Genomic DNA, 18316 nt, shown 5'->3' with positions numbered 1-18316 from the left:
AATATATATATATATATATATATATATATATATATATATATAAAGCTAAGGCTGAATCTATACTGATAGTGGGCTAAAAGCAAAACTACTTTACTTGTATGTTAAAACTACATCAATTAGCCAGCAGCAACCAGCTTAGAAAATATTTTAAATAAGTGACAATGTTTCAAGGAATATCAGCTTTTCAGTTTTATCAACACAATGAAAAGATAAAAATTACTGAACTGCTAAGTGTGCATAGATTCATTTTTACATGTCTTGCTGTATAAGACAGTGGTGCAGAGTTTTTGTTTCCAGAAACGTTTGGCTATCCAGATACAGAATCCTCACTTTGATGAAATACTTCTATTAGTAAGCACAAATTAGTAAGCATAGGGTAAACCAAATGCTACAGTTGTATTCGCCTTCTCTTCAAATAGGACATTGACTAAAGCAACAAACATTGTGTTGTTCATGGTCACTGGACAACAAACACCTTACCAAATACTTGTCAAAACACTCCTTGTCCAGGAACTGCAACCATGACTATAACAAGGCCTTATAACCTTAATTTTGGTGCCATTGTTTTGTGAGAAGATCAGATCTCTCCAAGCAGTTTCTCTAGTAAGCCTGATATGGATTTAGTTCTTGCTACTTTCTCTATTTGCAAACCAGCTGTGTGCCTATACGCAGCACATCAGCTTTACAAAATCTGGCTTACAACTTCTATTAGACAGTGTCAGTCCAAAATCTCTCCATATGGCTCTCACTTGCACAGCCCCATTAAGCTGAGAATAACGAAACTGCAGGCTCCCATACATCAAACACCCACATTATAACATCAAATTGCCTTTTTGCATACAATGCAGACCCCAACAAAACATTACGGCTTAGAAAATATGAAACTTTTTCTTTTTTTTAATATATGCAGCACATTACCAAATTGTTTAACTTTATTCTTATTAATTATTTTGGTAGACATAAATATCTTATCTCTCCATCACACACAAACACACACATTCTTATTTCCTGTTAAAATCCCAACAATAATTTCAGTGTTTTGAGTATTTCATTCTGGGAAATGGATCTAGACAGCCTCTCTTCATGGTGCATGATTGGGCAAAGTTGTATGGCAGACAAACAGCTATCCAGACAAAGGCAAGGACCAACCCAGTTTGGCTCCAATGTTATCACTAGTATTACCATCAGGATATGAACTAGAACAAATAACATGAGGCATTCCATCTCACACTAGCATCATCCTCATTATTATTTAATATCCATCTTCCATGCTAGCATGGATAGGATAGTTTGACAGAGTCTGATAAGCTGAAGGACTACCTCATGTTCCAACGTCTATTTTGGCATGGTTTCTACAGCTTTCTAACTCCAACTACTTTACAGAGGACACTGGGTGCTTTTTCATGGCACCAGCTCTTAAGATCATTGCTTCATAATTTCATGGCACCAGTTCTTAAGATCATTGCTTCATAATAAGACCCTAAAGTGGTCCCTATAAATGAGGAAGAACAGAAGGGAGAGTGAGCAATGATTCTAAGCAGAGGGATGATAACCCTGACAAAAGGCAAGGCTAACCTCAGCAGGGTCTGAACCAACAAGTTCTATCCAATGTTCTAACAATACTGCCTGTACATTAATATTAAGCATCCACTGTAGCTGAACAATCCTTAACAGGAGCACACAAAAAAAAAAAAATCAGTTTATTTACACCGTAAAGCAACCAAAATCGAAATTATCTCTCTTAATAGAATGTTAAATATCTTACGTTCGGATAACATCTTGCTTGATGGTAAGCCGCAATTCATTGTCTTGAAAAAACCGATTCCAGGGACTCTAAAATAGTGAAAGGTCAGAAATGATTAAGTAATGCCATATTTTTCAAATAAAAATTGATAAATCGTTTTCTTTATTTCATCTAATATTAAAACTGAACACTGATTTCAAAATATTCAGGTCTTTTATAAATACAAACAAATTAAATTCAAAACTCTAATTTTTCTGGGAGTAGAATATTGTTTTTGCTTTCTTTAAAGAAAGTGGAATATTCCTCAAAACATTTTCCATGTTAACCAATTATCATGCTTATTTACCTTAAATTATGCACCCTCAGCTCATCTTAATACTATATTTACCTCATTTTCAATACATTGCATTCCATAAAACATTTGTCATTATATTCATTGTCACAGTCACAAAATACAAAACAAAATTCGATTTTCTTAGATTTTTGTTGCTCCTATACGTTATCCCTAAACAGTTACTTCACCTCTTTAAATGCTACCCACTAGAGTATATTGCTATTATATCTAAAATAGTGTACCACTATTGCTCACTAGCATCTTGGAAAAGATAGAATAACATTTGAAATGGTGCTGATAGAAACAATAGTAAAAATGACAGTGACAAGCGTAAAAGTGGTATGTATATATATATATATATATATATATATATATATATAATATGAAGATACACAATACAAATTCAGAAGAACAAAAACCATTAGAATAGCAGTATAAGAGACTGAAAGTAGGTGCATCCAGGATGTAGATTAAATCTTTGTAAACATATACTTGACTTTAGATAAACAGTGATGCAATTAACAAAGTTCAAGTGTCTGATAAGAACACTTACATAAGTTAAATTGGTAGCAAGCTTCTCTCAATTTACTTGTTTGCTATATCAATTGACTACTATTTAAGATAGCTACCATGTTGATAAAGACAATCTGGTCTTTGCTGGAAATAAATGACCTCATGCAAATATGACTTTCTTTTGGATAAACCTTTTACAGTGATATTATAATATCAAGTTTTTAATAAGCATATTACACTGTCCTAATATTACATTAGCGGTGTCATAGTAAAAATAACTATATTCTATAAAGGTTAAGCAGCCATTCAGCAATGATGTATATAAATAAATTTCATGATGTACATACAATTACTACCCCATAGATCATAATGTCTGCTATACTAAATGGCTGAATTCAAATTAACAAAAGATTGGAGATGGAAAACATGGAAGTTATTATTTTTTTAATTTCATTTTTGTAGGAATACTGCATTTATATGCTTTCCACTGTTAAGTAAGATTTGGAACCTACTTCATTTGTCACACAAATTGGAGAAGAGAAACAGTATAGCACATTAGGATTTCAATGTTGGCTTTACTGTCATTATATCTTTATATACATTATGCATCTGTGATTAACAACATTGATATTTTTTTTAATATCTTTAATTTAGAAGTCCAGTAAAACAATGTTCGCATCTCAGTCATCAATAGCATCACTGTTTTAATGTCCATTTTTAAATGTTTGTATGGATCAGGTGAAATTCATTGAGGTAAGTTGTCTATATCCAGGTATTCTTCCTGTCACCATCCCTCACTTGTTCCCGAGTAAGGTAATATTTTTTCTCTGGCTGGACAGGTTTTTGAAAATTGGAAATGAAAGACACCGTTTATATGATGATGACACTCATTTACAACTACCAGGCAATGTCAAGACAAAGAGACAACCACACACACACACACACACACACACATATATATACAGTGGGCTTCTTTCAGTTTCTATCTACCAAATCCACTCACAAGGCTTTGGTTAGCCTGGAGCTACAATAGGTGACACTTGCCAAAGGTGCCACACAATGGGGTTGAACCCAAAACCCAGTGGTTGAAAAGCAAACTTCTCAACCACACAGCCATGCCTGTGAGTACAAAAATTAAAACTGAAAAGAAAGATAAAACAAAGATTATTAACTTTCAGTAGCTACAAATACCAAAGCACATTAATTTTTAGTCTTATATGAATGTTTATGTGATATACAATACATACATTTTGATGCTTACAATACAAGAAACTTACTTCTTCAGCCTGAGACAGCGGATTGTTCAAAGACAGGTCATGGGCAGAGTCAACAGCTTTGCGTGGATTTATTATGAGCTTCAAGAAAGAAAAAATTAATGTTTTCTTTACATTATACCTTAGATTAAAACAAAATCAGGAAAACATTAGCATTTAGTGATTATCAAACTAATTTTACATGCAATTCTCTAAATCATCACTAATTAGTTAAGACTACAATGCAGCATCCTCCAATGTATTTTGATCCAAGACTGTATTTCGCCAAGTTTCAAGTAAATCAATTCATCACCAACAAAGAACCAGTTAAGTATGTTTGTTATGACATTAGTGTAAGAGTAGTTCTCTTGTTAGCTTCAGAGTCTTCTTCATTCTGTGCAAACATTAATATCAGGCCATGTGAGTTTATGGTATACACCTGCATTCTATATTGGTGGTTCAGAGAAAAATTAAAGTGACTATATAGATATGCCTACTTGAAATATACCGAGTTTATATCTCATTCACTAGTACATGACAGTCACAAGGTTTTTAGGGTATCTCAACTTCAGAACCAGTTTTACACAATTTCAACAGGTAAGTAAACTTAAATTTCAACTGAAATGTCAAATGTAATCTACATATATTTTGGTTCAACTAATCTATATAAAGATGAAATATAATACATACACCCCATTATATATAAATAAGACCAACACAATATGACTTCGCAAGACATCTTGCTTTTCACTGGCATGTATACATTAACTGTGGAGGCGCAATGGCCCAGTGGTTAGGGCAGCAGACTCGCTGTCATAGGATCGCAGTTTCGATTCCCAGACTGAACGTTGCGATTGTTTATTGAGCGAAAACACTTAAAGCTCCATGAGGCTCCGGCAGGGGATGGTGGCGAACCCTGCTGTACTCTTCCACCACAACTTTCTCTCACTCTTACTTCCTGTTTCTGTTGTACCTGTAATTCAAAGGGCCAGCCTTGTCACACCGTGTCACGCTGAATATCCCCGAGAACTACGTTAAGGGTACACGTGTCTGTGGAGTGCTCAGCCACTTGCACGTTAATTTCATGAGCAGGCTGTTCCGTTGATCGGATCAACTGGAACCCTCGACGTCGTAAGCGACGGAGTGCCAGTAATAATACATTAACTACAGTACACGGTTATTTTAATTTAATGCTGTTTCAATTGCATACACTGAATTTTTTTTTAATCTTTTAGCCGAGGGAAGGCAGGGCTCATGCATGACCCTTTACAGGTCTCTGAGACAAGTTGGAAAGACAGACAAAGATCTGCTCAAACCTAACGTTGAATCCAACAACTTGCAACAGAGAGAACTCTGCTAATTCCACTCAACATGTCTGGTGGTGGCATTAACCAGATGATGGATTAAATCTCTCACCCAGTTAGACCTTGGTAGGATTTAAACTTAGAAATCAAAGAACTGGAAAAAATACCACAGGGCAGCCAGTCTGATATTCTTATAGTTCTACCAATCCACTCCACTAGATTGGTACTTTTTTATTAATACAGAAGTGAAAGGTAAATACTTTAAGCATAAAAAAAACCCCCACAATTTTTCAGTGATTCAGTATAGTTAATATTTGTAGAAGGACATTTATTAATGGAAAACTTTAACACAGTTTGCATGTATGGAACATGGAATAACAAAGATAAACGAGAAACAAAGACTGGGAATTATTGGAATATATGTTATGAATATAGACTTAAAAAAGATAAGCAGAGAATTACAGAATTCAAATAAAATAAGTGACAAGTGTAAATCTGTAGATTTTTGTCCATTAGGAGAGTGTAGAACATTGAAAACTTACATTATTCTTTAAATCATCATATTTTTGCCGCCATTCTCTAGTTTTTATCAGCCAGTTTGATTTGTCTTCAAGCAAAACTTCTAAATAGAGCTAGATTAAAGAAAAATATTAAAATGAATAGAGTAAAATTCCTTGGGTGAAATTTCCAAGCACAAAATAAAATTTTTATATATATGTGTGTGTGTGTGTGTGTGTGTGTGTGTGTGTGTGTGTGTGTGTGTGTAAGAAAATCAATGAATCTGATTGTAAGTATGTGTATATATAAACGGATTCATTGATTCTTCTTAGATAACAAGATGAAAAAAAATGCAAGTATAAAAGATGGCTGACCTTGCCTAATTAACAAGATAAATTTAATTGTTATTACTAACAGTGAATAAAAGTAAAATAACAAAGGTAAAGAGAAATAAATTCACACAAACATTTCAGATACAAAAAGATTTTTAAAATAAGCATTTCAGTACAAAATGTATGACACCTTTAACCCTTTAGCATTTAAATCGGCCATATACAACCAAAATATTCTACCCATTTTCTCATTTTATGCTCAATCCAGCCAGATCCAGCGTCTCACACCTACCCTACAATGTCATTCTAAAATTAATTACATCTTCAAAATCTGGAAACTATGGGATAATACATCATTAATTTGAAACAATATGAATAAATAAGCATTACATTGAATGCTGAAGGGTAAAGGTAAAATTAAAGAAAGTTAATTTCTGGTAAAAACAATTACTTATGGACCATAGATCACATTAATTTTATTGTTAGTCATTAGGAAATGTTTACAACACTGAAATTTGTTTAATTTCTATTGTAAAGTTTAATTATCTGTTTTTATTTTGAGTATGTCAAGTTCAAAAGAGATGTAACTGTTATCTTGTGACAAAATTCATTGAAGATATCCAAAACTCTGGCAGATTTTCTTTTAACTGTTTACTTTCCATTTTGTGGAATTGTCTTTTGTTAGTAATTAAAAATGGCAGGAAGTAATTAAATACCATTTACACACAAATTCTGGGTATTCAATATTAATAATTATGTCACGGCATTTATTTGCTTAAGCATCAATTTTATTAACATTGCTCTATCTTTTTATTTTCATTTTCTTTTTTTTTTTTTAATCAAAAACTGAAAAGAGTCAAATTTACAGCTACAGCAACCACTGTCACCTTTTTTATATAAATATATTTTGTTTACATTTCAGGAGTATAAACATGTATACTGTGTTTTTATTTGTAGTAGACTACATATAGCGTTTACATTTCAGCTGTCATCATCATCATATAATGTCTGCCTTCCATTCTGGCATGAGTTAGAGGACTTGACAAGATCAAATGAGCAGAAGATTGAGCTGAGCTCCAGTCTCTATTTTGATATGTTTTCTACAGCTGGATGCCCTCTTCTAACACCAACTACTTTTACAAAGTGTATTGGATGGGTTTTTTTTTTTCATGATAATGGCACTTATGAGTGGGTGAGTATAAATATATTGTTTATATTTATAGTGTCTAAAAAAGACAGAGCGTAATCACCTCACCACCACTGGTGCCACAAAAAAAGTAACACAGTAAAGTGGCTAGCCTAAAGATGAGAATTCAACTATAGAAACCATACCAAAGCAGACATTGGTGCACAATGCAGTCCTCTGACCCTTCAGATCTTAAATCTTACAACCCATGCCAACATGGACATTAAAAGATGATGCCACACACACACACACACACACACACACACATGTAGATAAGCTTCTATGCAACTTCTATCTGCTAATTTTGCTTGCAAGGCATATATATAAATTTTTATTTTCAGATTATGAAATACATACCTTCCAACAAATACTGCGAAATCTGCTACTTCGTAAATTTCCACGTAAGCCATGGTTCCGCAAAGCCTTCAAAAAGTTAGGTTTCCCGAACAATCGTTCCCACTCAGTGCTGAAAAAATGTTTTTAAATAAAAAAAGAATTAGTTTCTCTTATTGTTATTATTTAGTGATGAGCAATATTTACAACTACAGGCATGGCTGCATGGTTGAGAAGTTTGCTTCCCGAACACATGATCTCAGATTCAACCCTACTGCATAGTGTCTTAAGCAAGTGCCCTCTATTATGGCCCTGGGCTAACCAAAGCCCCTTGTGAGTGGATTTGGTAGACAGAAACTGAAAGAAGCGTGTGTGTGTGTGTGTGTGTGTGTGTGTGTCCGTCGTAGTCCTGACATTGCACAGTAGTCGTAAATGAGCCTTACCAATCTTTCATGAAAACATGCCTAACCAGAAGGAAATATTACACTACTTGGAATCAGGTGTGAGTTGGTGACAGGCAGGGTATCTGTCTATCTCAACAAATTCCATCTGGCCCATTCAAACATGGAAAAGTGAACAATAAAACAATGAAGATGATGATTGACTTTGGACATATCCCAGATCATTCTTCACAATTGTACTGCACGAGTCAATACTTATATTTATTGCTGCAAAAACACAAGACCTGTCCCTCCCAGTCGAGTATCCTTCAATTTGTTTACATATGTACATACAGGTATGGCTGTGTGGTTAAGAAGTTCACTCTCTAACCATGTGGTTCGAGGTTCAGTCCCCAAGGCTGACCAAAACTTTGAGCAGATTTGGTAGACAAAAACAGAAACAAACATTACTCTTTCTCTGTGTGTGTGCGTGTGTGTGTGTGTGTGTGTGTGTGTGCATGTTGTAGCTATACAAATCTGCCATACATAAAGTCACAAGCGAAGAGCAAAGTCATTTCTTCAGCCAACAAATCATCCCCTCATTCAGATCATGCCTTCAAAAAAGTATGCAATGAGAAACCCTTCCTTGAAAACATATGGGTTGGTGACAGGAAGGGTATTTGGCTGCAATATAATGCCTTGCTATCATATTTGTCCAATCCATGCTAGCATGAAAAAACATACATGAAAACAAAACTACTTTCTATTTTATTGTAACTTTATATTAGTCGCAACTTGGCTTCTTGAAATTAATTTGACACATCTTGAACATTCCCAGTTTATAAATACTTTGAAACCAAGTTTCAATAGACTTTTTGGTTTAATATCAAACAACACACATTTTTATTATTTAGCAAGCAGAAGTTGGTGAGCTGAGAACCTCAGAGCATCAGAAGAAATGCAGTTTTTGTACTGACTTTATATATTTCAAGTTCAAATCCCACCAAGGTAAATGTTTACCTTTCAGTACCAGGGGTCAATGGTGTCAACTAGCCCCCATTCCTCAAAATCACTAGCTTTCTGCCTAACTCATCATCATTTAACTACTTTCTATTTTATTGTAACTTTATAATTACATCATCATTTAACGTCCACTTACCGTGCTGGCATGGATTGGACAAATTGACTGAGGACTGGCAAGCCAGGAGGCTGTACCAGGCTGCAATCTGACCTGGCAAGGTTTCTACAGATGGATGCCCTTCCAAACACCAACCACTCTGAAAGTGTAATGGGTGCTTTTTATGTGCACCAGCATGGGGGCCAGTCAGGCAGCACTGGCAACAACCATGCTTGAATGGTGCTTTTTACATGTGACTGACACAGGAGTCAGTCAGGCGGCACTGGCATCAACCATGTTCGAATGGTGCTTTTTATGTGACTGGCATGGGAGCCAATCAGGCGGCACTTGCATCAACCACGCTCAAATGGTGCTTTTTACACGACAAGCACAAGAGACAATCAGGTGGCATTGGCATCAACCATGCTCAGATGGTACTTACATGCCACCAGCCCTAGCATCGGCCACACTCAAAGGTGCTTTTTACATGCTACCAGTCAGGCATCCCGACGATTGAAGGGTACTTTTAAATGGGCCAGTTATGTGACACTGGCATCGGCCACAGCTATGATCTTCGCCCAGGCGATTCTTAATCTAGCAACTATGCTCTCAGAGTGTCCGCCCGCCACTGCTGACTTGGACACCTAGGTAACAGAAGCTATCTAATACTTCTAGTTTTTCCCCTGGCATATGATGGAATCTGTTTTCTGTACATCTTCGGTGTTTATTGCCCCTGTGCATCTGCCACACACAAAAACTATCTTCCCAGTTAACCTTCCTTTGATATTGCTGCACCTCTTATGTTTTTATTGCTTACATCGGGTACATCTTATGGAGTTTCTACCTATGCCTTTTCTACAGATCGAGCTAGGCCATCTGTCTGAAGGGATTTGTGATTTATCTGCTTTCCTACTTGCTAAGACTTTGGTTTTTACAAGATTGACTCTAAGGCCCTTCAATTCTAGACCTTGCTTCCACACCTGAAACTTCTCTTATTATTTAGTTAGCAGAGAGTTAGTGTCATGATCTTTACAAGTTGTTTTCCTATATCAATTAATGCTGTCAATTCTCAGGCTTTAGGGTAAACATGGTCAGAGAGAAATTCCTAGTGAAATCAAGACAGTAATAATAACAATGGCTGACAAGAAGAAGGTCAATATATCATGTGGGCAAAGCAGAACTGGTGCACAGCTTGACAGTTTTAAGAAACCACTATAATGTCAGCAGAAGAGACAAAGAATTTTGGGGTTACAAGCTACAATGACTAACTCAAAAATATTATCTCTCATGCTGGAAAGGGAATGTTTGCTAATCAGCCAGTAACCTTATATATAATCTAGGAGGTTTATGTGGTACCATGTATACTAGTGGTACTCGACCATTTTTTGCTTATGGACCCCTTTGAGTCCTATTTTATTCAGGTGCACCCTCATAGCCATTCAATGTTTGAAAGAAACATTGTATATTTATACTTAAATATTAAGATTGTATTTAAAAAATTGAAATATTTTGTATACTGTAGAAATATAACCAATTTATTGCTCACAAATTTTAACAAAATTGTATATGGGTCCCCAAGGGTCATACGGACTTTCAGTGGAGAACCACTGATCTATACCTTTTTTATATATATAAATAATCTAGGATGTTTATATGGTCACACTTAACATTAGTAGAGAATTGGTAAATTATCAAGAGTGAAGCATTTTCTAACTGAATCTTTAGAATATAGTTTTGCAATATTATAGGTATGCGATTGCTGTGAAAAAGTCTTCAGAGACTGTTGGGCATTGAGTTGTAGCATTTTGATATTTTTAACTGTTTTATTAATGTATAAGGAGAGTGTGGTGCTAGAGTATTTCATGACATGTAATGACTATGTTTTTGTGTTGTTGTTAGACACTAGGTCATCATATCACTGTTGGAGGATGTTTTCTCTGCTACTATTCATGGAAGCTGTGCAAATCTGGTTTGAGGTATCTAGGTTGCACATAGTTGACCTCCATTTGTGAAAATGGTTAAGAATAAGTACAAAGCTGTATCATTAGTCTAGGGTGTATTTACAAGTAAAAGCAACAGTGAAAAGTCATTAACAAACAGAATGAAGAATAACCAAATCCTGTTGCATGTCAAAGTTGACAGAATTACAGTGCAACAGAGGGATATGATTTTTAAAAAACCTTCAATCCAAGAAGATATATTGCTAGAAGATTCAAATGCCAGACATATCAAAGAGAGAGACCAATTCTAAATCGACATGGCTCTACAGAAAGTATACTGATAATCACTGAAAAGGAAGATCCTGAAAGAGATAAAGGAGTTTGTTGTATACATCTATTTCTGCTGGGATTCTATTAATAGCTTATCATGTAATGTGTGAGTTGTCCCTCTTAGCTAAATGTCCACTTGTGGACATTTGTTAAATTAAGTCAAGTGCAAGAATCTAATCATTACTTTTTATTACCATTTATTCAATGAATCAAATATGAACAAAGATTTGTATCCCAGAAGACCCAACACAATTCCTTTTCAATTGGCCTTGTCTCTTACGAATTCAAACATTGATTACACATTGATTTTCTTACCAGTATTCCAGACCTCAAAAGACATCATGCCTTCATAAGCTTCATATCACAAGAAGTATTTGAATCTTTAGCATATTGTGACATTTAAAAGAACACAAATTACCATAAAGGATATCAACATTAAACCAATGAATGAGGTTTTTGCAAGACATCACTCATAACTCACAAGCAACAAGCTATAGAACACCTGAAATAATGTCTTCAAGCCTTAAAACTCCTGGCTAAAGAATGCAACTTCAAGGCAGTGAATAATTTAATAATGACTGCCTTTAATTTCAAAATAATTTTGACAAGTCTAAAGCTTAGACTACTAGAAATTAGAAACAGCCATATCACAGCCAGAGCACCACAGTACTACATATAGGTTTAACATTTTCTATTGATATGGAAAAGAGAATGTCAGTACTAATATTTTGTCTCAAATATAATGTTCTGTTCAACTAGAGTATAAATTTTTTCAATGTATTCACAAAGAACCATGTTACTCAGACACGAGAAGATTGCTTTATTATGAAATGGCGGAAGAAAAAAATCTTTGATTTTCTACAAAGGATGTTTGTAAAATCTGTTATGGCTGAGAATATGCTCTGAACTATAAAACCTTAATTTTACAATCTTATGGACTAACATGCTGTAAGAGCTACTCAGTCTATGGAAGACCTAAACAGTCAATATCACAAAAAATTTCTTTTAATGGCAGTTGATGAATAGTGATGTTCCCCTCTTAATTTCCTTGGTGCTGATATTACCAATGTCCCAAAGAGCCATTCTCTCAAGTTGGAACTACCAACACTATCCAGAGTAACAAAAAAGCCCAAATCATATCTATGGAAATATGACATTTTCTAACACAACAAGGAGAATTATCCATTACGATATGAAAAACCAGTCAGAGAATATGGAAGATGGTACTGTTCCAAAATCTCATTAGGAAGATGGTCTTTTTGGAATACTTCATTCAATTCACTCTCTTAACTACTATAAGACTCCTCTAGGTTTATTTTTACTTTTTATATAAGACACCATTTTCTAAATGGTATCCTTCTACCTACTTGGCTAATTTCTTCTGGTCCAGGCTATAAGAGAAATATATAAAAGTGACTCTAATGCAGAAGCCAAACAACTGGAAAATAATGATATGTTTGCCTGTGTCTGAAAAGTTACTGAGTCGTAAATACTGTCTCTCTTCATAATTTGTCATAGTGCCCAACATCAACTTACAGAATCAAACTTATTAATTGCTGACAGAGTTCAAGAACACTCCTGGCCCTTATTTTTTTCCCACAACAATACTATTACTTAAGAGGGGAAACTAATCAATAGCCATAGTCAAAAAATTATTCCACCAAGACTTGCCAGAAAATGAAGTCCTTCAACTATCAAACAACTTGTAGGACTTAATTTGAAGCATCAGTATTATTTTACAATATAGACAAATTTGATTTTAGATTAGAGTTATAGTAATATATTATTACTAAATTTAAATCTTAATAGTTCATTAGGAATTTTATTTCTTTACAAAAGAGGGAATGTTTTAATTCTACATTTCGACAAAAGATGTTCTAGCACATCCTGGATGTTGAGATACAATGCTATTGATTAACAGTTCTCTTCCAGCTTGGTTATGAGTTCTATTTTGAGATTGGAAATGAGATATTGTTTTGCATTCTCAGAGTACGGGGTACAGTGGGACATAGTGAAGAGTATGGTGATGTTAGGATCCAACAAGGTGCAGAATGAGTGTTTAATGAAAGGAATACTGTTAAGAGCAATTATACTGCATACACTTAGTAACTGTAGGTTCATGGTGGTAAGGTCAAGCAATAAAATTCAATAAGAATTTTGCTCTGTGAATTACCAACAGCTTTATCTGCAAAAGAGCTACTTACAAAGTCGTCTCAATTAATGAGTAATAGGAGGAGGCTTCTGGAAAATTAGTAAAAAATTCCTTAACGAGAGATCTAGCTGAAATTTGAGAAGCTTGCGAGTTTTCACACCATGCAATCAATGAAAACATCACTTGATCTTCTGAGAGCCATCTTGCAGCATATGGATAACTTACTCCAAGTATTGAAACCATATCCCTCACCTGTATTGGTGCAACATTGCTATGAGTGGCTCACTTAGTGATTTAGGGGTGGTAAACTTTGGCTGTGAGAAGTGTCGGAATGTATATCTAAGTGAATGGTATCAGTCACCTATACTTTTTATCAAGGGGAGACAGTAACAAAATGGCAGAATTCCAACCAGTTAGCAGGTTTGAAATCCCTAACAGTTTGAACAGAGGCTGGAATTGTTGTGCAGCAGAATAATGGAATGGGTTCCCTTAATTAAGCAGTGATTAAATGATCTGAAGGAGCAGAAAATGTGTACACAGAGGAAAGGCTATGTTTGGAGATTAGAAAATGGTAAAAGATCTTTGAAGAATGTTTGGTGATAAAGTATGTTCAACACAGATACAATTGATGATAATGACCAATGGGGATTCTTTCATCCATCAAGGGGATCCTTTGCTTTGCAATCTACAAGATGACTCCATTAAAGCTGGTGCCACAAAAAGCACCCAGTACATTCTGTAAATGGCTGGTAAATAAAATCAAGCAAAAAGCAATGTAAGACTTCAGAAGACTCTTTAGTCCTGCTGACAATAAGGCAACCTCTATAGTGCTAGTGCAACAAAAAATGCACCCAGTATACTCTGTAAAGATATTGATGTTAGGAAGAGCATTCAATAGTAGAAACTAAGATATTAGAGAAAGTCATAGTACTCTGACCTGTCAGAGTAGTTTGACCCATGTCGAGCTGGCATGGGTTGAATGTCAAACCATCCGACCCATTACAACTTAGGAAATGACTAGATGGTAGGTGGTAATGATAATGATTGTCTCAGTTGAGGATACTAGTAAGTGAAGAGACCAACTGGTACAAACAGTTGAGGATAGAAAATGGAGTAAGCCTCTACAATGTGGCAGAATGAGAGAATTTATTTTAGGCCAAGAGGATTAGCACATACTGAACTCATCAAGGATAATTTCAAAAGAAAAAAAATTAGTAGATATATTCTCAATACAGGATGAAAGGTAGTCAAACAGCTGGTGATTGGAGAAATAGAGATTTCATGAATTTCTAAGACTGGGGCAGTGAGTACTTGAATCAGCCTAATGAAATGGATGGAAAATAAAGATAGAGATTCTACACAGACAAAAGTTAGAATATGAAGTATAGTCTGGACAGTAGAAATGTTTTGGAGACAAGGATAAGAATTCAAAATTGGTAAAAGACAATGAATTTTTTAAAAGGAAAAGCAATATCAATATGAATTTAAAACAGAAAAAAAATATGAAAAGGATAAATATATTTTCACCTGTAGGAGTGGGTAAAACTACCTCCAAGTGGTTGGGCATTATCAATAAAGTCCAGTTTTGCTAAATCTTGGTTGTCCATTATGTTGCTATGGATACGCTGGTTAATTCTATTGTTGTTATAACCATTACTTGAACTATCCACTCCAACTAAAAATAAAATAAAACAATAAATAAGCAAGCATTAGTTGAGTGCCAACAGATGAAAGCTAAATTTATTAAAATTAGTGTTTGTATGTGTACACATAAACACACATCATTACCTCAATTAACAGAATTAATGTCCCACACTTATTTCATAAGTAGGAAATTTGTTACCAGAGAATAGTAACACATAATTCTTATGCAAATAAATACTTTCAATTATTGAAGCAAATAAGCTCACATATATTTCAAATACACTAAACACATATACACATATATTTCAAATACACTAAACCTAAAATGACATATTTAGACAATATCCTTCCAACAAAATTATAATTTAATGAAGAAAATATACTTTCTTTTATTTATGCAACAAATAAAAATACAAAACAATAAAGAATATGCTACTACTGGTTCTGATAAATTTTTATTTTTATAAAAAAACAAGGTATTGAAGGTTGAATGCTTTGCATTCTTCCTATATAACAATACTTCCTTACAACAATTCAGTGCTACAAATACAAATCCTTTTATTTTTCATTTAAAACAAATCATATTCTAAAAGACACTCTTAAACACAAGTTATTTCACAAAGACTTTTAGATAAAATCTGTTGTTAAAAGAAGTTGTGGAGGAGTTTCTTCTTTAGTATCTGAGCTAGAACTTGCAGGCCTATAAACCTTTCAAGGTCTTCATAGGTGTAAGTATTGTTATCAGCATGCACTAAATCCTGAATGTTACCTGCATCAACTTCTTCAAATCCCACTTCCTATGCCATTTACACAAAGTTATTGTTGATTGACACTTTTATCTTCTATCCTATGGTCTACATTCAGACACAATTTTGTCCAGACCCCAATAAAATATGTAGGTTTAACTTCTTCCTAAGCATCTTTAATATCTTTCATTGCTTGCATGATGCTATAATTTCACCAGATTTCTGAATTAATATTTGCTTTCTTAAATTACTTCAGTTCAAAACTTGAAAAAATTGCTGCACAAGTGAAAAAATCAGAAACCCTCTAGAATGTAAAAATAAACTACCCAATTTCTTTCTTTTGTGCATAATAATAAAACAAGATGCCTTGTAAGGAACTTCAAATTTTGGGGAACAGCCAAGCAACAAGAGTGGTTCATACTTTTTCTGTGCAATTTTGGCTGTGAAATTCTGCAATATTAAGCTACATTTTAACAATGTCTCAATTCAAAGAAACATAAAACTAGATATTGATGTGTGTCTTCACACTTGCACATGCATATATATATATATATATGTACCTTCTATCTTTCCTTTCTTCTTTTACTTGTTATATATGTATGTATGTGTATATATCAATGACAGGCTTCTTTCAGTTTCTGTCACAAGACTTCAGTTGGTTTGGGGCTATAGTAGAAGACACTTGCCCAAGGTGATATGCTTGGGAAGTAAGCTTCTTACCACACAGCCATACCTGCATACACACACACAAGAGTTACGGAATGGAGTAGGTAAGATCCGGGCTACATATGTTTCATAGGAGGCGGAACCTCAGAAATGGTAAAAATCCAAGCAAGGTGTATACTGCTGGCTACTCTTCAGGCCAAGGATATATTAATTTTTACTACTTCTGAGGTTCCACCAACTATGAAACATATGTAGCCTGGATCTTCCCTCCTCCATTCTGTAACTCTTATATTCTTATTCACACATCAGGCAACCCTAGTCGCCTACCGTGGAATATAGAAAGAACTTCTCTTTCTGCTTATCATTCTTCAATATGAAAAAAAATCCACAACCACTATTGTCCTCGAAAGTTGTTTTCTATATTTACTACGAATTGCTTGAAGCTAGCTTTCTTCCTACACCTTGATCCCTGGATCTTACATTTATATATATATATATATATATATATATATACTTAATTTATGTTGTGGTACAAAAACACAAAAGTACTCAATGGAACTTTGTGCACAGCAGTGGTTCCCAAACTTTTGGGGACTGCCACTCCCTTGGCACCCGGACCACATTCCTAGTCCACCCCCTCCCCACTCAACACCACAAAGACGAATTTCTGCATCAAATTCAAAACAACTGCATTTCACAAATAAAACTTAAATTAATTAACCAATCATTTTGTTGTTTTTACATCCACTGCCCCCCTTTTGGCCACCCCATTTTTTTCCAGCGGGCCCCTGGATCTTTCTACTTCCCTCAGAGGGGCAGTACCACCCACTTTTGGAACCACAAGGGATTACATAACCTAAACTGCAATTTCATTCAGTCAGTTGACCTCACTTAGCAATTTTGAATGTGACAAAATGACTGTAGGCAATGTAAGTGGAACAGATCTTAGTTGCTTTCTATCATGCATCAAGGAGGGGACCTTCTTTGAAATTATCAAGGAGGAATTTAGTGGGAGTGTCAGTTAGTCAAAATTAGTTCATCTATTTTTTTTTTTTAAGACTGAAGTAGAATGTGAGGCAGAAGTACGAGGACTTTTATTCCTTCTTAAATTTTTTATCTAATACTCCTATAAGATGCTGGTTGGCTCTACTTAGTCTAGTGGTATCGAAATCTGCTTTGCTTTCAAATAAATTTTTTTCATATAGTGATGATAGAACTGTTGTGATGAAGCAGGCAACTTTTGAAAGAATGTCTTCTAAGTCCTATATAACATGTATTTATGGTAGAGACATCAGCCCAAAATACAATGCTTTTCTCTAAGTATTTACCTTTTAAGAGCAACGGTCTACATCTAGACAATTACATGTTGGCTTTCTTAACCTCTATAGCTGATGTGCTTTTAAAATGTGGCTCTTGATGATATTTAAACATAATTTTCATACAGATATAGCTCATCTTAATCTGTTTTTGTTAAACAGCTTGTGGAATTCGATGGTCATTTGAGACATGTTTCTTTACGCAGTTTTTAAGAGTGATTACAAGATAGTGCAAGTACTTTCTCCTTTCTTAATACTAGCTACATCTTCATAACACTCTACAGCTCTGTTGAAATCTTGAACCAATCAAGTCTGTGCATATCCATGCTAAAGACATTAAAAAATCTTTCAATTTCATAAAGAAGTTAAAAAGCCTACTAGCCTAAGTCACTTTGTAACTTCTGCCAATCAAAATATATGTATTCCTGTTTGTACTACCAAACCTATACACATCTGATCATAGAGAGAGAGAGAGAGATAGAGAGAGAGATAGAGAGAGAGAGAGAGATAGAGAGAGAGAGAGTGTGT

The 18316-nt window shown here is 34.7% G+C and overlaps 1 protein-coding gene across 9 annotated transcripts in view; it reads right to left on the bottom strand.

Annotated features, from left to right (window-relative positions):
- The window catches only part of LOC106880495 (TBC1 domain family member 5), an 83694-nt gene that overhangs the window by 42581 nt on the left and 22797 nt on the right, over positions 1-18316 (bottom strand). For all 9 annotated transcript variants that reach the window (XM_014930471.2, XM_014930466.2, XM_014930464.2 and 6 more), the window contains exons 3-7: positions 14944-15091; positions 7522-7630; positions 5691-5780; positions 3869-3946; positions 1766-1833 (exon numbers count right to left, since the gene is read on the bottom strand). In XM_014930471.2, coding sequence (XP_014785957.1) covers positions 1766-1833; positions 3869-3946; positions 5691-5780; positions 7522-7630; positions 14944-15091 — 493 coding nt within the window. The remainder of the gene's footprint in view (positions 1-1765; positions 1834-3868; positions 3947-5690; positions 5781-7521; positions 7631-14943; positions 15092-18316) is intronic.

This window comes from Octopus bimaculoides, chromosome 4, assembly GCF_001194135.2.
Source record: "Octopus bimaculoides isolate UCB-OBI-ISO-001 chromosome 4, ASM119413v2, whole genome shotgun sequence".
In the NCBI taxonomy this organism is placed as follows: Eukaryota; Metazoa; Mollusca; class Cephalopoda; order Octopoda; family Octopodidae; genus Octopus; species Octopus bimaculoides.
Note: the sequence above shows the minus strand (reverse complement) of the source record. Positions and strands in the feature narration are given on the sequence as shown.